Here is a 20,234-nt window from a genome sequence, read left to right as displayed (position 1 = left end):
TGACATTTTCCGTCACATGTATTGCCCTGACACATTGCTAGATGTCAATCAGGGACGGCGAATGTGAATTGACGATAAATTAAAAGGGTGTTTTAATTTATCAATTTTGATTAGATCAAAATAATATTTCACGTCGTTAGGCATCGTGGTCGGGAACCTAATGGGTCACACACAAAAGAGAATTGGAAGATTGCAAATTGCCAATTGGTTAATTTAACAATCGTTGGATAAATTAATTAATTGGATTTGTTATTTATATTCTCGAATTAATTAATTGGATTAATTAATTCACGGACCGGGTTTAATTAAATGGATTAATTAAATATTGGACCGGTTCGGGTCGAGCCCGTTTGTGTTTATATAAATACATGGCTAGAGTTTGAGGTCCATATGTTTTTCATTATTCTTGCTGGCACAAAAGAAAACCCTAGAGGCTGCAATCATATTCTCTGTGTGGATCACCGTTGGAGGCTGGACAATTGGATAGCTGTGGTGGCGAATCAAGGTTGTGGAACGAAAAGAAAAGCAAAAGGATTGCAGATCTGAAAAAGGTACAATATTATCACAATTTCTATCTAAACACAAAGGCGATTCTTGGTGGGAATCGAAAATTATTTTAAATTCCGCTGTGCATGTATAAGTATATTCCCAACAGGGGGAACATTGGGATTTGGGAAACTGGAATTTGTCTTTTGACTTTTGTTTTTTGTTTTATGTTTTTTTTTTTTTTTTTTTTTTTTAATTTTTTTGACTTTTGTTTTTTGTTTTATGTTTTTTTTTTTTAGTTTTAATATTATTCTAAGCTTACTCATATAGAAATTTGACATCCACCTACGGATGATCTAGCAAAGTTATCATTTGTATAATTGATTTAATGATAAAATTGCCTTCTTTGGGTCAAAGAAAAAAAGGAGTAGTCTCAAATATAATGATGAGTTTGTCAATCATAAATGCCAGAAACGATTATTGTTTGTAATCCAATTATAATTATTTTATCTCATTTTAAATATCCCTTGTTTTGTTCTTATTTCATTCATTTGTTTTGAAAGAGTTTATGGTTTTAGAAATTGTATGAATCTATAGTGTTAGGAATGTATTTAAAGTAGAATGAATATATAAAATTCACGTGGATATATAATATTTAAATGAATGGATTTAATAAGGGCAAAATTGGAAATGACGTAAATGTTAATAGTATTTTTTAAAAGTTTTAAAATTTTATTAGGGATTAACTTAGCATGGGATGTACTTATAAAATGCATGGATGGAAATAGCAGTGCCCTAAAATTATTCCTTTTAATTGAAAAATAATTTAACCCTTGTTTTCAATAATCTATTATAAGAAATTCAAATAAAAAGGGATAGTTAGGTTAGCGATTATTACAACTTCGCATTTTCACAAGTGTTTGAACATTAATTTTCAGTACATAAAAAGTTATTTCTAATTAACATTTATTTTCTAAAACTTATTTTAAATTTTCTTGTTTACTTAAAGTAAAATCAGTTGTTTGAGTTGTGATGCCAATTATGGAATTATAACTCAAACAATGGGCTATGACGAAAGCGGGTTCAGGCCCAATTATTTTAGATGCTACACTCCATTGCCCGATAACACACTTGGTGAGCCCAAGAACCCGAGCTCAAACCTGAAGACCACGTGTGCTGCTCCAGGACCGTTAGATCCCTCATATTATATCTATGGTTGGATGGTTTTATTATATTATTGGCATGCCTTTTAGGTTGCCTTTGACTGAGCTTTTCATTTAGACCGTCCTTTGAACTCTCTGGAAACCCTAGTCTTTCTGGTTACTTTTCTCCATCGTCCTTTTCAAATTCCCTTGGTTATCTTCTGTGATTTGGGGCTATATTTCTGTGTGATTGAGTTGAATCTGAGTGATTCCTTTTGAGAAGTGAGAGGGTTGTTATATGATCTAGGGTTTTCTATTTGGTCATGTTGAAGTAGTTGCGTTCGGTGTTTTCATGGTGGGATTCTTGGGGTTTTCTTTTGGGTATTTTACCCATGTACAGAAGGGTACAATGAGTATTCTGAGTCTATGAGTCGATGACACCTTGTGTCGAATGTTTGATTCGAGTCTGTAATATTTACAGTGATATTCTTCAATTATAATTTGTGTATTCTTGGGGTTCTTGACATAATATCAGTAAACTTAGCCAAGCATACTTAAAATTGTCAAATTTCATACCAAGGGCATTTTATATTACTCATCTTTTTATGATTTGAGTTTTGTTCTCAAAATATAAAGACTTCATGGTTTATTTTGATTCGCATATTTAGAGTCGCATTTAGTTGAACTTGAAAGTAGCATAATTAATAAGAAACTAAAGATGTTTATAGAAAGTTGCACCACGTATGTTAATTTACATTATAATAGTGAATCTCAAACTTATTATTTTAATATTTTTATATAACGGTTCTTATCTCTCTTTGCGCTTACAAATCAATTGTGAAGACTTCATCTCATGCTAGTCATTCAATTTCAATTTATGTTAAAATTCACCTTATTATGTTTTTGTTTTAATATGACAATCTCTTCTATAGTCATTACAAAATATTTATACTTTTACAATGTTGATTATTTTCAGAACAATAAAATAAAATAAAATAAAATCGGAAAGCAAACAATGAGTAAAAGAGAGGGCGCCATGAAATGAAATGGACAGAGAAAAAGAAAAGAGATAAAAAGCAAGAGTAGAAGATCAGAGTTGGGCTGTCTTCTGGAGACGAGCCTCGACAATCACGGGCGAACTGCAAAGCTTACAGTCCCCACTAAGTTTCCATAATGTGATGAATGATTTACAAGTCTTGAATATCAACTTATAAATGTAGAAAATTTTAGACAAAATTAAATATAGCACTTGTTTGTTTTTCATTTTTTTTTTTTTTTGGGTCCTAAATAGAAGAAATCGGACCATTGCTCTTCAAAAAGCCACTTCTCTATTCATTTCATTGAACCAAAAAAAAAAAAAAAAAGGGCATTTTATTGTACAATTTATTCTTTTCATTTCATAGTTCCCTCTCTGCCCCTTCTCTTCAAAAAAATAAATAAATAAATAAATAAAATAAAATAAATGCTCACAGAACTTACCTAAATGAGGATATATAAATGAAAATCACAAAAACAACAAAATACGAAAATTAACTCCCTTGCATAAATGGTGGGCCTAATAATGGCGCTCGCATAATCTCAAATGTGAAAGTGAAGGTAAAAGTCATTATAAATACATATGTAAACTTACAAACAACTTGAACTTTTAGATTAGTTGGTTTCCTCATCGAGATATCAATATATTTTAAGGTATTCAAGTTATTTATAAAATATTGTGTACGGTGAGGGAGCCTAGGCCTTGTCCTCCCAAGCTCATTCAATTTTTAATGTAAAATTTATCAACTCGATAGAATTTCTTCTTCTTCTTTTTTGGCCTTCTCGGCTCAGCCCCGAATTGTGCACATGTCAAGAATTTGATGAAAAATATATTTGATGTGCACATGAGAAGATATGTGAAGATAAAACTTAAATAATAATGGTGCGTTTAATTTGTTGTTTTGCAAAATACAGAAAACTTTTTTGGTATAATATTTCTGAAAATATATTTTCGAAAACAAGGAAAAATTTATAATATAAAATTCAAAATGCATCTTTAATGTTTTCAGTGTTTTCAATAAAATAATTTCAAAATGTATATATTACTTGATAATATATTAATACTAAATTATTATATTTTTATTGTACAATCAACTTTCATGGAATAAAATGTTATAGAACAATTTTCAAATTTTCAAATCAAACTTGATTTTTAGTTTTGAGAAATAATTTTTCAAACTGACAAATCAAATACGTTTTTAACAATCTTAAAACAGGCATTCAAATTAGAAATCGAAAAGAAAATTCTGTAAAAGTAAAAATAAATCCCTCAAAAGAATTAAATACATATTACAACAAAGAAAAATAAACATTTCATATTTTCCAACCCAGTTCACGCTTCCATGCGCCACCAAACATCGTATTCACAAATGCAATCTTGTCAGAGACAGTGCCACCACCACTTTAGAAATTAATTCAAAAACATAAAAATATATAAATTTTCCCAACCCTTTTTTGTGATTTGATTCTTGCACACGGATAGTGGAGGAGTGATGAAGTCTCCACTACCATGGTGGTTCTGATACCGTGGGTGGATTTGGTGATTTTATTTTTTTTTAATTGATTTTTCTTTCGCCAACGACTTGATTGTATTTGAGAAGATGGTGTTTTTAATCGCGAATGTGATGGACTGGGGTGGGGAGAAAATACACGAAAATAGCTCTTCCACTGTAGCAAAATCTGACATTGGCCTTTGACCCATTAAATGAATTAAAAAAAAAACAAATTAAGTTAAAAAAAAAAAAAAAAACTTCACAGTAAGACTGTTTGAAAATCTCTGACCGACCGACCGACCGACCGACTCCAGAAATTTGACCGATCAACCACCGGCAACTACACCAACGTCTCAGTCAACGACCATTATTTACACCGGAAATAAAATAACCGGTTAGTTTTCATCACTTTTCTCCGGTTAATGCGGTTCATGTGCAAGTTTATAGCATTTTCCTTACTAATTTCGGTTTAATTAGATCCATGGGCATGCTGGGAGTGTGAAAAATGTGAATTTTTAGCTTTTTTTGGAGCTTAGTGGCCGGGAATGACGATTTTCGACCGATTCCCGACCCCCGGCCGTTAAAGCCGACTGTTAACGGTCGGGTAAACCGACTGTTAACAGTCTGGGCCTACTATTAACGGCTCAGACTATTATATATTTAATTTTAAATTTTTTTATAATTTTTGTAATTAATTAAATTTTTTATTTGATTAAATAGTAATTATGTTATTTATTTATTTAATTTTTATCATTGTCAATATAATATAATAATTGAAATATTGCAAAATTAATAATTTTGATTCTTTTTTTTTATGAAATTATCTTTAATTTATTTTTTTCAAATTTATTTAAATAATATGAATAGTCTTTACATTTTAAAAAAAGGTAAAGTAATTATTTATTTAATTTTTATATTTGTCTTTTATATAATTTAATAATTGAAATATTGTAAAATTAACAATGTTGATTCTTTTTTTTTATGAAATAATCTTTAATTGATTTTTTCAAATTTATTTAAATAATACAAATAGGCTTTACATTTTTTCAAAAAATGTTAAGTAATTATTTATTTAATTTTTATATTTGTCTTTTATATAATTTAATAATTGAAATATTGTAAAATTAACAATGTTGATTCTTTTTTTTTATGAAATAATCTTTAATTGATTTTTTCAAATTTATTTAAATAATATGAATAGTCTTTACATTTTAAAAAAAGGTAAAGTAATTATTTATTTAATTTTTATATTTGTCTTTTATATAATTTAATAATTGAAATATTCTAAAATTAACAACGTTGATTCTTTTTTTTTTTATGAAATAATCTTTAATTGATTTTTTCAAATTTATTTAAATAATACAAATTGTCTTTACATTTTTCGAAAATGTATTTAATTTGAAATTTTTTGTTTGTAAATATATTTTCCAAATAATAGTTATTTTATATAATTATTTAATTTTTATAATTTCCTTTTTTATATAATTTAATAATTGAATACATAATATTGTTCGAAATTAACAATTTGTTTTGTTCTTTTTTTTATTCTTTTATGAAAATCTTTGATTTTTTTTCAATTTATTTAAATAATATTTATATTCTTTAATTTTTTTGACAATATATTTAATTTGATTTGTTATTTTTTGTAAATATATTTTTCAAATGTAATATTTGTGATTGTATGGTAGTTAGAGTTCGGTTCCCTTGATTTTGTGAGATTATGCTTTCTTTTGTTGTCTTTTGTTCAATGCTATAACATTTGAATTTTTGCAGGATGGAGTATCATTTAGATGCAGAGTTGAGACGGATGCCGGAGAAAGCTATTTGGAACAGTAGTTTTGAGAGTTTTACTGCTGTGTTGGAGCTGCTCGATGATTAGCACGGAGATATGCTACGACAGTCCTTCTTGTGGCCACTGCACCAAATGCTAGAGGTGCAGTACTCAGGACAGATCATTGATTCACTTCTATGTCGGCTTCGGAGGCCAGTCGACGGCGATTCCCTCCAGTTCGACCTCGAGGGCAAGGTCGTCAGTTTCTTGATGTTTGAGTTTACATTGATCACTGGACTGAGGATTACGAGCAACGATGCAGCCATGGAGAGAAGTAATAGGCTGTACAAGACGTACTTCCAGGGACAGGGGTCGGTGTTTCTACCCGACTTGATGGTTGCGATCAGGGAGTGCGATCATATGCTAGATAGATTGAAGCTTGGGCTGGTCTACATTCTCGAGAGTGTGATGAGGTGTCATCACAAGAAGACTCCTATCGACATTTTTCATTTGCAAGTTGTTGAGGACATCGATGCGTTCAACAACTGTCCATGGGGCCGAAGATGCTACGAAGATACCATACATGTGTTCACCAGATCGCACTCGAGGCCCAAGGGGTCGGATGCATCATTGGAGATCATCGTGAGCTGAGGGATGTCCCACTGGGAAGCAGTTATCGGCCCTCCTCGACGATCCTCAGGTAAGTATTATGCATTTGTGATTTATATTATACGTAGTTTAAAATTTTGTTTACATGATCGTTAAGTAGTTGAAATGTCAATATGTCAGCTTGAAGTTATACCTGAGTTGACGCCGTCGATGGAAGAGGAGGCTCGGGGTCTTGTGTGGGATTTAGGCGTTCCGTACATCCCAGACGAGGAGATGTCTGATCCGAACTTGGACCGAGATTGGGTATGTGAATGAAATATAATTTATTGAATATCATCGACGTATAAATTTACTGAATAATTTATTGAATAATTTTTCATTTTATTTATGTAGGAGGGCGGTCCAGTTGATCGACGATCACCTCCGCCGAGGGCATCACCGCCACCATTGGCATCACCTCTGTCGAGAGTATCGTCCCTGCCATTGGCATCACCTCCGTCAAGGGCATCACCGCCGCTAGTGGCATAACCTCCGCCGGGGCCATCGCCGTCGCCATTGGCATCACCTCCGTCCAGATACCTCCCTCGTGTGTCTCCAGGGCATAGTGATGATTTGTATGCCCGTTTGACTGGATTTATAGCGAAGGAGGTCGGCGCACTACGACGAGATTTGACGGAGAGGGTCGATGATTTGGGACGAGAGTTGACAGGGAGGGTCAACGATCTGGCAGGGAGGGTTGACTATCTGACAGGGAAGGTCGACGATATAGGACGAGAGTTGACAGGGAGGGTTGATGATCTATCCCATGATATTGGAATACTACAGTCTTTCGTTGTCGACCTTCAGGATAAAGTAGCGGCGCTTAGAGGAGATTTAGCCGGCAGACGATGGGAAGACAGAGGGGATGGCGGAGATCATGATCGAGAGGGTGGCAGAGATGGTGATGGAGAGGGGGTCACCCACATTTTTAGCGCAATGAGACATTGGAGTCATTGTGGTTGTCTATAGAGGGGGTGGCCCCAATGGGGATGGGAGAGGGGACTACAGAGGGGGTGGCCCCGACGGGAGGGGCAGAGGAGGTGGCGACGAAGGGGGAGGCCCCGACGGGAGGGGCGGAGGTGGTGGCGACCGAGGGGGAGGCCCCAATGGGGGGACGGAGGAGGTGGCCCCGGAGGTCGAGAGGACGCCCAGCGTGATTGAGGATAAGAGACATGCTGTGGACGAGACAGAGCAGGTGGTCAGCAAGAGGTTGAGAGTGTCATCATGGTATGTTGTTTCCCCCTTCACGGCTGAGGCCAAGAGGAGGACGTTCATCGATGGGACGTACCCGAACTTATTCAGAGAGGTGGACAATGCCAAGTGGAAAGCGTTCGAGACAGAGTGGAGGAGAATTATCCCCGGGTAAGTATTGTATGATTTTAATAAAGCACTGTACGCTAACTCGTTTACGCTTATTTTAACATTTCCCTATTTTTTACAGAGTTAGCCGCACGATAGGTCAAAGGACGGTCTCGGACCCTTACAAGTGGTTCCACGATATCACCACTGCGGGAGCTTGGCTCGCTGACGATGTAAGTGAACTATTCATTTCGTGTTTTTTATTTATATGTGACCTTATGTTTATTAAATGAATAACTCATACTTTTTTTGTCTTTCCTGCTGCAGCATATCAACCTGGCCATAGACATGCTGCGAGATCGAGCTCAAAGACATCCAAAATCATTTGATGTCCATGGTCGAGTCATATTAAACACCGAGTTCCTGGGTGCCGTTACCATAGAGTATCAGTCGCTCGAACTTATGGGTAACGAGTACACGGTGCCAGAATATATGCTCGAGTGGGTGATAAGACTGTCACCGAGTGTCGGGAAAAAATCATGGGAGGGTTGTACACATATGTATATTACCATTTATCAAGAATAAATATTAAATATGGAAGATTTATAAATAACAAATATTGAACAGTGTAAAGTAAAAAGAAATATTATTCATTTCACGTACTTGTCTAGTCGTCATTTAGGGAAATTTAACTGGTACAAAATTGCCGAGTATGTAAAATCCCGAATTTTTTTAGCATTAATTTATTTAATAGGATTGCAATGTTCAGTTAAGTCCTTATACAAGTTAATTAGTTATCTCTATGGTTAATTTGGATCTATGTGAATATCTTTATAGTTGAGGGACCAAAGTGAAAATAAGTTTCATATTTTATACCTTTATTAAATAGGCCAAATAGTTAATTATTGAAGGAGTTAGAATTACCCTATCAATATTGAGCTCATTTTAAAGCTCGTAATAAATGGCGAATTATGGACTCAAGAAAAATTCAATTTGGATTCGTTAAACTTGAGTTATAGCCAATTAAGAAAACTATTTAGTTAATAATATTATTTATTAATTCGAGCTAAATTACTATATCAATATTGGACTCTTTTGATAGATAATAATTAATTATATATCTTAGAAAAAGATATTTTGGATAAGTTGAATTAAGATAGAATCAATAGAAGAAACAAGATATAAATGAAATTCTAATTAATAGGCATACAGATTTTCGGCCATTAGGAAACTTGAATATGTTGAGTATTGATAATTATAAAATGTAATCAAAAGATAATTAATGAAAATCATAACCATGGTTTTATGGAAACTATTACAAGCTTTTTACTTCTTTAATAGGGAGATTCTATTTTCACGTGTGCCTAAGTTTTGAAATTATAATTAAGGGAATATCCTTGCTAATTAAGTAGGTAAATGTCGATTTTTAGCTTTTATTTATTATAATAATTATTGGTTACTTGTAATCATAATCTACTTTGATTAGAATAAAAACTATTATTCTCAATCACATAGGATTTCGATTATGATAGAGTCTTTTAATAATTATCATATTGGAATAGTTAGGACTTTAATTAATTAAACTAGTTAAATTATTTCATTTGAAACACTCTTTAAATTATTTTGATTTAATCAAAGACAAGAGATAATTAGTTATCTATTGTTTTATTAGAATAATAAAAATGTATTATGCATGCAATTAGGAGGTTCCCAGTCCACGTGGGTAAACATCATGCAGGATAATGCCTATTTGTCTTTTTCCTTATTATAGTTGTAGTTGATTTTGAACTTATCTAAACCCAATAGTTAATAGTTATCACTTATCAGAATTCTAATTAATTAATCAAATTTTTAGTAATTAATCAAATTTTTAGAGGAATTAAATATCTTTTCTTTTGTCCGGCCATTATGATAGACTTCAATTCTTAACAAACTCCATATATTATTTATGTAGTCTACTATTTAATTAATTAAGTTTATGGTTAATATTTAATTAGTATGCATAAACTATTAGTTATTTTAGACTAAACTTATCCTAATGATCACGTGTGCAAAGGATATGCTCCAGTAATGTCTCCTCATTATTATAGTAGTTGGTTTGGGCCCCAATATCAAAAGTTAATCCCCAAGTCAGATTATATCAAACAGGAGGTTAGGATTTCCAAACCAAATTTCTGGGATGTACTTGGACGAAATTTAGAGTTCTAATTTCAGTGAAATTCCACTCCCCACGTGATTACCCTACACCGTGGTTTAGTATAAATATAGCACTAAGCCTCAAGCATTCAGTAATTAATTCCTCATTCTTCTTCTGCGCGTCTTTATTCTCTCCTCCTCTTTAAAATATTTCTCCATATTATTAAGGCTTTTTAAGGCTTTGGAATTGCAATAAAGAATCACGTTTTCAGCAATTTTACTTTCCACGTTCATCTTCAAAAGGTGAGATGCTCAGTGCTATTAGTGGTTTGTCCACATCTTTTCAAAAACGTTGTTATGTATGGATTTAATTACTTCAGTTCAGAGCTCTTTTGGGAGAAATCATGATACAGTTTAAGGCACAATTTAACCTTCACGTTATTTGCAGCGCTTGCTTGAATTATCATTTGTCATGGTGTGATAATTCTCATGTTATGTTGGTAAGAGAATTTATGCATAATTTCACGTTTGATTTGAATGTGGAGTAGCAAGCACCTCATTGAGTATAATTCGTTATACTCATCCCTCTCTATTTACAATTTTCAGGTAGAAATTAGTATGCTGGACGACGGTGGATGGATGCATATTGGACCAATGGATCTCCATCATGAAGTACTTTAATTTTTAGAAACACTAGAATATTTATTAACAGTTGATTATTATTATTTTTAAATTTAGACTCAATTGTGAGTCACGTCATAACTTTCAATTAGTCCTATTTTTATTATTTGTTAGAACTACTTTTATTAATGTTTGATAAAAGATATGATTCCAAATTGTTCCGCATATGTTATTTAATTTAATTTACCTTTTGTTAAGGTTGTTCAATTTTTACTGAATTCCTCGTTATATTAAAATGTATTTGCCTCAAGCACTTTATTAATCAATTCACGTTTGGTAACGTTCCGGGTTGCTAGAGAATTCGGGGCGTTACAGAGTATGCCCTACGGCTCCGTACCGGCCAGACCTACGCGGTCGAGGAAACTCTCCGGTAGATGGTATTCTAGATGTATTTGGACGTCCAAGACCATGCGGTTCAACTGCTGGTGGTAACAAATTATGAAATGGGAGAATGTGCTCGGGAACTTCCCACTCGGCTTCATTCGGCAGAGGAAATATAGTCTTGACATATGCTGTTCTCCAAGACTCAGTCGTATAATACAAAGAGCATAACATTCTCGCAGCAAAGCCTCGATAAATGGCCACCGCAACTGCATGCTCACATGGAAAACTCTCCAACTGAAATCTCGTACAAGTGCATGTGTTATCAGTCAAGTCCACCATACATGCCGTATTACGTGCACATTGCACGGAGAAGCGAAACTCGTCTAGTGCTTCCACATTCAACTTCCTTGCAACCTCTGCCGCCTTAAACAGTTTCTCCTCTTGAGCTGGGGTCAACACGCTAGTACAACTCTGTGATGCCGCACGTCGGTCATGAAACCACTGTTGTAGCTTGTTACGAATGTTCTCAATCATTGCGAGAATTAGTAACTCTCGATCCTTCTTAAACAATGCATTGAGAGACTTCACGTTATTCGACATCATCATGTTGTATCGATGTCCTGGAAAGTATGACCGCACCCAATGTTCGATCCCCATCTTCGTCAGATACTCCAACGCCAGTAATGATTTACTTCATATCTCGAGCATGAACTTATTACACTCTTCAGTACTGTAAGCTTCGGCTGCTCTCCTGAGCAATGAAATGATACCTGTGCCCCGATATCTAGTTTTCAAATTACCTTGTATATGGTACATGCAATACCCGTGATGTGCCCCGGAAAAAACTTCAGCGATACTGTTTATTATAGACTGTCCTCGATCGGTTACAAAGGCAAGGTCTTTTTCCCCGATCACTTCCCTCAATTTAGAAAAGAACCAATGCATGGACGGATCATTCTCGCTATCGACTATGCCGAATGCAATAGGGTAAATTTGGATGTTGGCATCTTGACATGTAGCAATAATTAATTTGCCTTGATATTTAGCTTTCAGAGTTGTACCATCAACTAGAATTACGGGTCGCATTGCATTTTGAAAACCCCGAATACATTGTCCGAGAGCCATGAAGAAAAACTTAAAACAATTATCGCCCCCCATCTCAATAAAAAATGCCGTGCCAGGATTAGTTGTCCCTATGTTATGGCAATACCTAGCCAATTTATCATAGCTCTCTTCAGCCGATCCCATTAAATCCTCCAACTCACATTCTTTGGCATTCCACGCTTTCTGATAGCTCATGACCACTCCGTACTCTCGACGAACGTTGTTAATGATGTCCGAAGGTCTGTAGATCGTCCGTGGATCCTGATACTTGTGCATTATCTGTCGACCAATAAACCATGCTCGAGCTTGCATGTGATCATTTCGAAGAATTCCCACTTCGCAAGTATGTTCCCATGAATACTTGCGAATTACGAAGCACTCATTCGTGTCCATCTTAGTTGCTCTCAAGCGTCAATTGCAACTGTCTTCGACGCAAGCAACTGTCAACAATGACTTGTTTGATTTCTTTACCTTGAACTCAAAGTTATATTTTAATGTCAGCCGGTGCACAGCTTCCTGCAAATCTTTCTTGGTTTCAAACAGTTGCTCGACCTGCAAGTCCTCATCATCGGGAGCCACACGGGAAGAATTGGAGGACGGTCCACTTGTTCCAACCTGTGAGCTCCCACCCGGCTCGTGTCTCTGTCGGGATAAAGCAATCAAATTCTCATTTGTAAACTCGTTTATATTCTCATTGTCTTCAACTGTCGACGGAATTCTGCGCGTAACAGCGACATCACGATCAGAAGCAACTGTCTTAGAAATACCCACATCATCCGCAGGAACTATCTCCACTGTCTCCCAAAAACCTCGATCATTTTTATCTGCTCTATCTGAATCTTCGCGTTCACCTTCGATAACATCCTTCGTAATTAAAGTCACACCAAGAACAGTTGGAGTCCGATGTATTTTATTCAATTCTAATAGATAATTCAATTTAGCATCATTAGTAACGAATACCGGTGGCATCGGAATGGATGAATCCCCATAACCATTGAATAGATATCTCAATTGCATATTGTATTGAGATTGGTCGACATTCAGCTTATTTTACAAATCGTGGTACATTTCTAAGTATGGCGTACTCTCTGTTACGGGAATTGCAATACAACCACGTATGTCACTCGTCCATCTCCATTCCCACCGATTATTTTCATTCAATTCGAAATCACCGAAATAACACACGGGGATTATCATATCTGCATGAGGAAATGGTTTTAATCAACTTCATTTATTAATTAAAAGAAAAAGGCCAACAAAAATCAGCTGCAATCGGTTAATTGGCTGTTTAACAGTCCAATAGTCGGCTGTTTAACAGCCGGCTGTAGGCTATTTAACAGTCAAGCAGTCGGACTGTTTCCGTCTGTTTGGCTGTTTGTTAAGCCAAAACACCCAGTTTGGCTGTTTTTGCACAGGAGAATACGGTTATAAAGTTATACATCTGTTTAATTTTTTTTTTTGATAGGTAAGATCTGTTAAAAAAATCTATGTCGACATAAAATTTCTCTATTTAAACGTATACTAATTTACTGAAAACAAAATTAAATATGCGTAAATGTACTTATTGATTTGAAGTAATTAATATGAAAAAAATTTCCGGCTTCAACGTTCCAAAGTTTTTCTAGATTTTGAGATTCAAGCAGATGAAAAGATGAGAGTTTTTCCTGTGTTGGAAGCTCGTTTTGAAGCTTTTATAAATGGGGAAGTGTTTGATTTTCAATTATTAACTAAAAAAGTAGTATAGTCCTTTCAACAATATATTGTTTTGTAATTGTACAAAACATTTAAGGGCATCTTTGTCTTTTACCATACAAGATGCCAATGTCATAATATTCATGATTTTGGAAGTCAAAGTGGAATTTAGGTTCTTTGACTGGGTCAAACTTAAAAGTACCCCTTGGGGTGGGTTAGGGTGGATTAAGATATGGGTGGGGTGACAAAGATGAAACATTTATTTTTTCTAGACACACACACTCTCTCTTTGTGCGCGCGCGTGTTTTATTTTCGTTTATTTCAACAGGCAAACAAAATTTGTGATTCAATGATCGAAATAGAAGCAATGGCAAGTTTTGCTACATAATTAAAAGGTTAGTAATGACTTATGCTTAAAAAATATTGAGGGAAGATTAGAAATGTTATCAAAATCGGCCGACCCAGCCAGTTTAATCGGAAATTAGGCCAATCATGCACGGTTAACCACTTATAACTAAACCACTTAAAAATTCATCGAATTGGCCTGTTCAACCGTAAACCGATGAACCAATCGTGGTTTGGTGGTTTTCCCAAATTTTTTTATTAGTTTAAGAAATTTCAACTTCATGAATGGGCCTCATAAACAACAATTCAAAGGCCCATTGAGAAATATTAGATAACATACTCCTTTTATAGATGTACTTCTTTCAAATGGTTTCATAAACTTTTAATGTGGGATAGTGCATTTTATAGATGCACTTCTCTTCAATAGTTGCTTAAACTTTCAATGTGAGATCGTGGCATAACAAAAATTTTAACAAATAATAGAATAATGAATCTAATTAACAAATTATTAATATGAAAATTTTTAAAAAATTTATTGTTTTCATAGTATTTTATTATTTTTGTATGTATTTACTGTATCCAGTTCAATCGCGATTGAACCTTTTAACTTTTGACCCTTCACATTTTTTAAGTTGATGATCGGGTCGATTTTCAAAACATTGAAGATTAGTTGTGTTACCTTTTGCAAAAAACAGAATGGAAATGGCATATTTCCCTTCAAACAACTTAATCCAAAAAATTCGTATATACCTCACATATGTATAATATTTCATCTTATACTACTGGACCCATTTAATAACCAAAATTACTATAATATCCTATTGGAATTCTAGAACTATTGTTCAATTCACTTTCCTTTAATGAAAATTGCAACTAAAAAAATTCATAGATGTTAAAAAGTGTGTCATTAAATGATTTTGCTGAACATATGAAGATATGAATTCAAGATCACAATGCTTGCTGCGATGACACTCATTTGTTGGAAAAGATTACTCATGCTTTCATAAATATAATCATCCATAAACATCCGAAGAGTGGGGTTGTTCACATTATCCACGACATTGCCTTTCGAAGAGCCATCATAAGATCTTTTAGTCTTATCTGTTGCCCTTGATTCTTCCTCTATGCGAATATGTTTTTGTATATCTGAACTGTAAAGAACATTCTTCCTATATCCTTTCAAAAATTTCGGGGGTTAAGCAATGATTGCTCCTACTTAAAAGATTTCAGGAAGATCGATCTTCACCGATTTCAATTTGTTGACAATTATTTGCAACTCATAAACTTAAGGTAATAAGGGAATATTATTCAGAAACTTGAAATCAAAATATTTAAAAACTAAAAACTTCTTCGTACCCAGATTTCTTTTATTGAAGTGGTGTTGGTGTAGAAATCGTATAATCAATCCGATGGCACATTTAGAATGCGGCCACGACATATTAATTTGTCCTCTTCCCATTTCTTTCTTTTTGCATGAACCTCATAAGTGTCCTTGTTGTTGCATTGAGAATTGGCTCCAATTGTAGATAAAGCACGAGAAGATCTTTAACGTCGTCAGAAGGAATTTAAGTTTGTCTTGCCATCTCATTAAGTTGGCACCATCAAATCCGTCCAAACATATTTAGTTTTGATTTATCATTTTGATTGTAGCGAGTGTAGATTCCGTCTCCATCCCAGTAAAGGCAAATATCGGTTGAGATTATTATTGAAAAATACAACAATGGAGAGAAAATAGTAGAAGATGACTCGAAGATATATGTAAAATCGAACAACACTTGAACACGAAAATTATATCGTTGTCCTCAAACAATATTTGCCCTCTCTCACCTTACTTTTAATGATTAAAATGGCAAATAATTGCTGGATTGATCAAGCCTAAAGAAGAACACCAAAAGCAAAAAGTGATCTTCAGAATAAAGGCTTTGAATATGTGATAATTTCTTTTGCTTTGGATGAATAATGGGAAAAAAAATAGTTTTTCATATGTTTTAGGGATGAAGACACCATGTATTTATAGTATTCTACCATCTCAACACAAAGTGGTTTCAACTCAAGTGAAGAGATACAATGTTCCACCAAGAAAACTACCAAAAATTCTAAAAAATTCCGACCAACGATCACTTTTTAAAACTATGCGACAACATAGGCTATAACTATGCGGTCGCATAGTTACAACATTGGTTGCCTCCAATTTCTTTGAAATTCCGCCGCAAGACTTAAAGGTTTATGCGGTCGCATAAGCAATTTTTATGGCTCAACCTTTCTCTCTTCATCCGTTTTTATTTTGAACAATAGAATTGAAATAGTTATGAAAAAGAACATTCGTTCCCTCCTGGCAGCACAAAGTATTTCTGTTACTCGATGAGCAAATGTTACCTGTAACATGAGGTTAGGGCTTTCTCTCCCATTGTACCTCTGGCGTAAGAATTAATATGAGATTTCAGAATGTAGACTTCGAAATAAAATATATAATGAGTATTCAGATAGCCAAAATTTCAAGAGCCCATACCTGTCTCCCCTTAAGAGTATTTATAGGAGTCTAAAGCCATATAACTGCTGGGTGGTTATTGTGCCACGTGTCCCACGTAGTATTCTTCGCTACCCAACATTTTGAGTAGAGACCTCCACCTATCCAGCAGTTGGTTGTGTCCATAATAACCGCTGAGCGGTTCCCATCCATTTCAATGATATTTTTATGGTTAAATATTGTAAAAGGCCTTATAGTAGTAGACAGCTTTGTGACGATAGATGGTCTAGCATAAATGTAGAGGCCTCATAGTGGTTGATGGCTCAATGTGGACGTAGAAGGCCTTATAATGTTAGATGGTCTCATAATGATAGAAGGCCCGGTACAAACTTAGAGGGCCTCATAGTAGTAGACGGTCTAGCATAAACGTAGAGGGCTTCATAGTGGTCGAGGGTCTCATGTGGATGTGGAGAGCCTCATAGTAATAGATGGCCGCATAATGGTAGACAGTCTAGCATAAACGTAGAGTGTCTCATAGTGCTAGACGATCTAGCACAAACATAGAGGGCTTCATAGTGGTCGATGGCCCGGTGTGGACTTAGAGGGCCTCATCGTGGTATACGCTCTCATAATGGTAGGCGACCTAGTATAAACATAGAGGGTCTCATAGTGTTAGAGGGTCTCATAATGGTAAACAACCTAGCATAAACGTAGAGGGCCTCATAGTGGTTAACGTTCCAATGCGGACGTAGAGGACCTCATAGTGGTAGACGAACTAGCATAAACATAGAAGGCCTTAGAGTATTCGAGGTCTGGATGTATGTAGAGGGCCTCATGGTAGTCAACGGCTTAGCATGTGGTACTTTACGTAGAGTACTTATTGAGTAGCCTTCCCTCGTTGGCCATCATAGATAATTATTGTTGCCATCTAATATGAATTACAACAAAATCTTGTTTATTATACATTGTAATACGTATCAAACAAACATGACACTTTCTTGACAAAAATAGATTTCATATAGAGCTAATTATTACTCTTTTTTTCTAATATGGCGTAATATATTTCACCTGCTTAAAAGCTATAAATTTTCACGTATTGTTATATGTATAGGTATTTACCTACTAATGAAAACCGCAAGGCTAAATAAATGATGAGGGAAGTACGAGAAATCTCTATGAAGCGGATCGAAGAAAAAGCAGAGGCAATGAAGGCAGGGAAGACTACGGGGGAAAGCTTCTTCGATTTGCTGTTGGAATCTGAACTTGTAGAAGTTCATGGCATAAAGAATACAGGGGATATCATTGGACAACTTAGGTTATTTTACTTTGTTGGATATGACACTGCTTCAATGATGCTTGTTTGGACCATGGTTTTATTAAGCATTCATCAAAACTGGCAACAACGTGCGAGAGAAGAAGTTTTCCAAGTTTATGGTGACTCCGAACCAAATTATGAAGGGTTAAGTCAACTCAAAATTGTAAGTGAACTTTTACTTTAATTACACAATGCTCAAAACTAAATCCTCACAAAAAAGAGAATGGGAGATAAACCACTGGTATACAATCTCTATTGGTTTGTGATCATATTTGATTTTTTTTTCTATTTCCAAGTATCTATGATTTTGAATGAAGTTTTGAGGTTGTATCCTCCAATTGTCGAGCTCTCTAGACTTGTAGAACAAGAAACGAGATTAGGAGAAATTGTTGTACCAGCCAATACAATAGTTAGGTTACCAACACTGATGGTTCACAGGGATCCTGAAATCTAGGGTGAAGATATAAGAAAAAATGCTATTGCACACTAATTATACACTAGTAATATAACTGAATTGGGATCTATTCCAATTTCTCTTAGCACATGCCCTCATTCCAGTGTATTTTGATGACTGTAAACTTCTAGATCCTTCTCCATTTTGCTTGCTCACGATTTAGCACAATCTTGAATTTCAATAGCCCCCCTCAAGATGGAGAATAGAAAATGTCAGAAGAGAGAGACTTGGTGAATATATCTACAATTTGTGAGCCAGTCTTAACATGTTTTGTAATAACACTCCCTTCTTGTATTTTGTCACGCATCAGATGGCAATCTAACTCAATGTATTTCGTTCTTTCATGAAACACTGGATTCCCTGCAATGTGTAATTTTTGTCACGCACCAGATGGCAATCTAACTCAATGTATTTCGTTCTTTCATGAAATACTGGATTCGCCGCAATGTGTAATGCTGCTTGATTATCACAAAACAATTCAGCAGGTTGTGAATGAGATACTTGTAGATCATAAAAAAGATATCTAAGCCATGTTAGCTCACAACAAACAGCTGCCACGACCCTGTACTCCGCTTCTGCTGAGGACTTAGAAACTGTGTTTTGTTTCTTAGATCTCTAGGATACCAATGAATAACCAATAAATACACAATAACCTGTGATTAATCTTTAAGAATCTGGGCACGCCCCCAATCTGAATCACTGTAGGCCTTAATTTGTAAATCAGAGGATGAAGGAAACAATAGTCCTTAGTTCAATGATCGTGATATATCCAAGCACCTTATGTGCAACATTCAGGTGTGGCACTCTAGGAGTTTACATATACTGACTTAAAAAATATACTGAATAGGCTATATCAGGTCTGGTGATTGTTAAGTACAGCAATCTTCCTACCAGTCTTCTGTATGATGCAGGGTCAGAAAGAACTTCTCATTCATCTTTGACAGCTTGGTATTTTGATCTAGTGGAATTTTGGCTGGAATCACTCCAATGGTTGTTGAATCGGCCAAAATATTTAATGCATACTTCCTTTGGCAAATTTGAATTTTCCTTGCTGCTCGAGCCACTTCTATCCCAAGAAAATACTTTAAGTTTCCCAAATCTTTAATCTTAAACTTGTCATCAAGTGAGTTTTTAAGAGAACTGACATCCTCCACATCATCCCCAGCTATTATTATGTCATCAACGTAAACTGATATTGCTGTAAAAGAGTTATATGTGCTCCTTGTGAATAAACTATAATCAGCCTTGGATTGACAAAAGCCCTGATCGATGGTAAATATGGATAATTCTGAGTACCACTGTCTAGATGCTTGCCTCAAACCATACAAACGTTTATTAAGTCTACAAACTTTTGAAGTCCCATTAGCACAATAACCAGGAGGCATCTTCAGATAGACCACTTCCTTCAAGCCTCCATGCAAAAACGCATTGTTCACATCAAATTGGTGCAAGTACCAACCCTTTACTGCTGCCACTGCAAGCAATGTTCTCACTGTTACCAATTTTGCTACAGGTGAAAATGTCTCATGATAGTTGATTCCTTCTAGCTGGCTATATACTTTTGCCACCAACCTTGCTTTATACCTCTCAACTATTCCATTAGCATTGAACTTCACTTTATAAACCCATCTACATCCTATAGGTTCCTTTCCATGTGGCAAATCTGTCACAGTCCAGGTCTGGTTTAACTCAAGAGCATCTATTTCAGCCTATATAGCTTCACACCATTCAAGGTATTTGACAGCTTCTTGATAGGTAGCAGTTTCTAGTTGTGTGAGAATAGATGAAACAAAAGCTTTTTGTTTGTCGGATATACTGTGATATGAAAGTGTTGAACATAAA

At 35.0% G+C, this 20,234-nt stretch overlaps 1 protein-coding gene and 1 long non-coding RNA gene across 2 annotated transcripts; both read left to right on the top strand.

Annotated features, from left to right (window-relative positions):
• Nucleotides 1-9,794: 9,794 nt before the first annotated feature.
• LOC111404872 lies at nt 9,795-10,888 on the top strand. The gene is made up of 2 exons (XR_002704704.1): nt 9,795-10,510; nt 10,617-10,888. It is a non-coding gene; the product is annotated as an uncharacterized LOC111404872 (long non-coding RNA).
• Nucleotides 10,889-17,774: 6,886 nt separating this feature from the next.
• On the top strand, nt 17,775-18,392 carry LOC111404402 (cytochrome P450 72A11-like). The gene is made up of 2 exons (XM_023033215.1): nt 17,775-18,105; nt 18,235-18,392. Exons 1-2 carry the CDS (start codon nt 17,775-17,777, stop codon nt 18,390-18,392), a joined length of 489 nt encoding a protein of 162 aa, XP_022888983.1.
• The last annotated feature ends 1,842 nt before the right edge of the window (nt 18,393-20,234 follow it).

Source organism: Olea europaea, chromosome 11, assembly GCF_002742605.1.
Source record: "Olea europaea var. sylvestris chromosome 11, O_europaea_v1, whole genome shotgun sequence".
Lineage (NCBI taxonomy): Eukaryota > Viridiplantae > Streptophyta > Magnoliopsida > Lamiales > Oleaceae > Olea > Olea europaea.
Note: the sequence above shows the minus strand (reverse complement) of the source record. Positions and strands in the feature narration are given on the sequence as shown.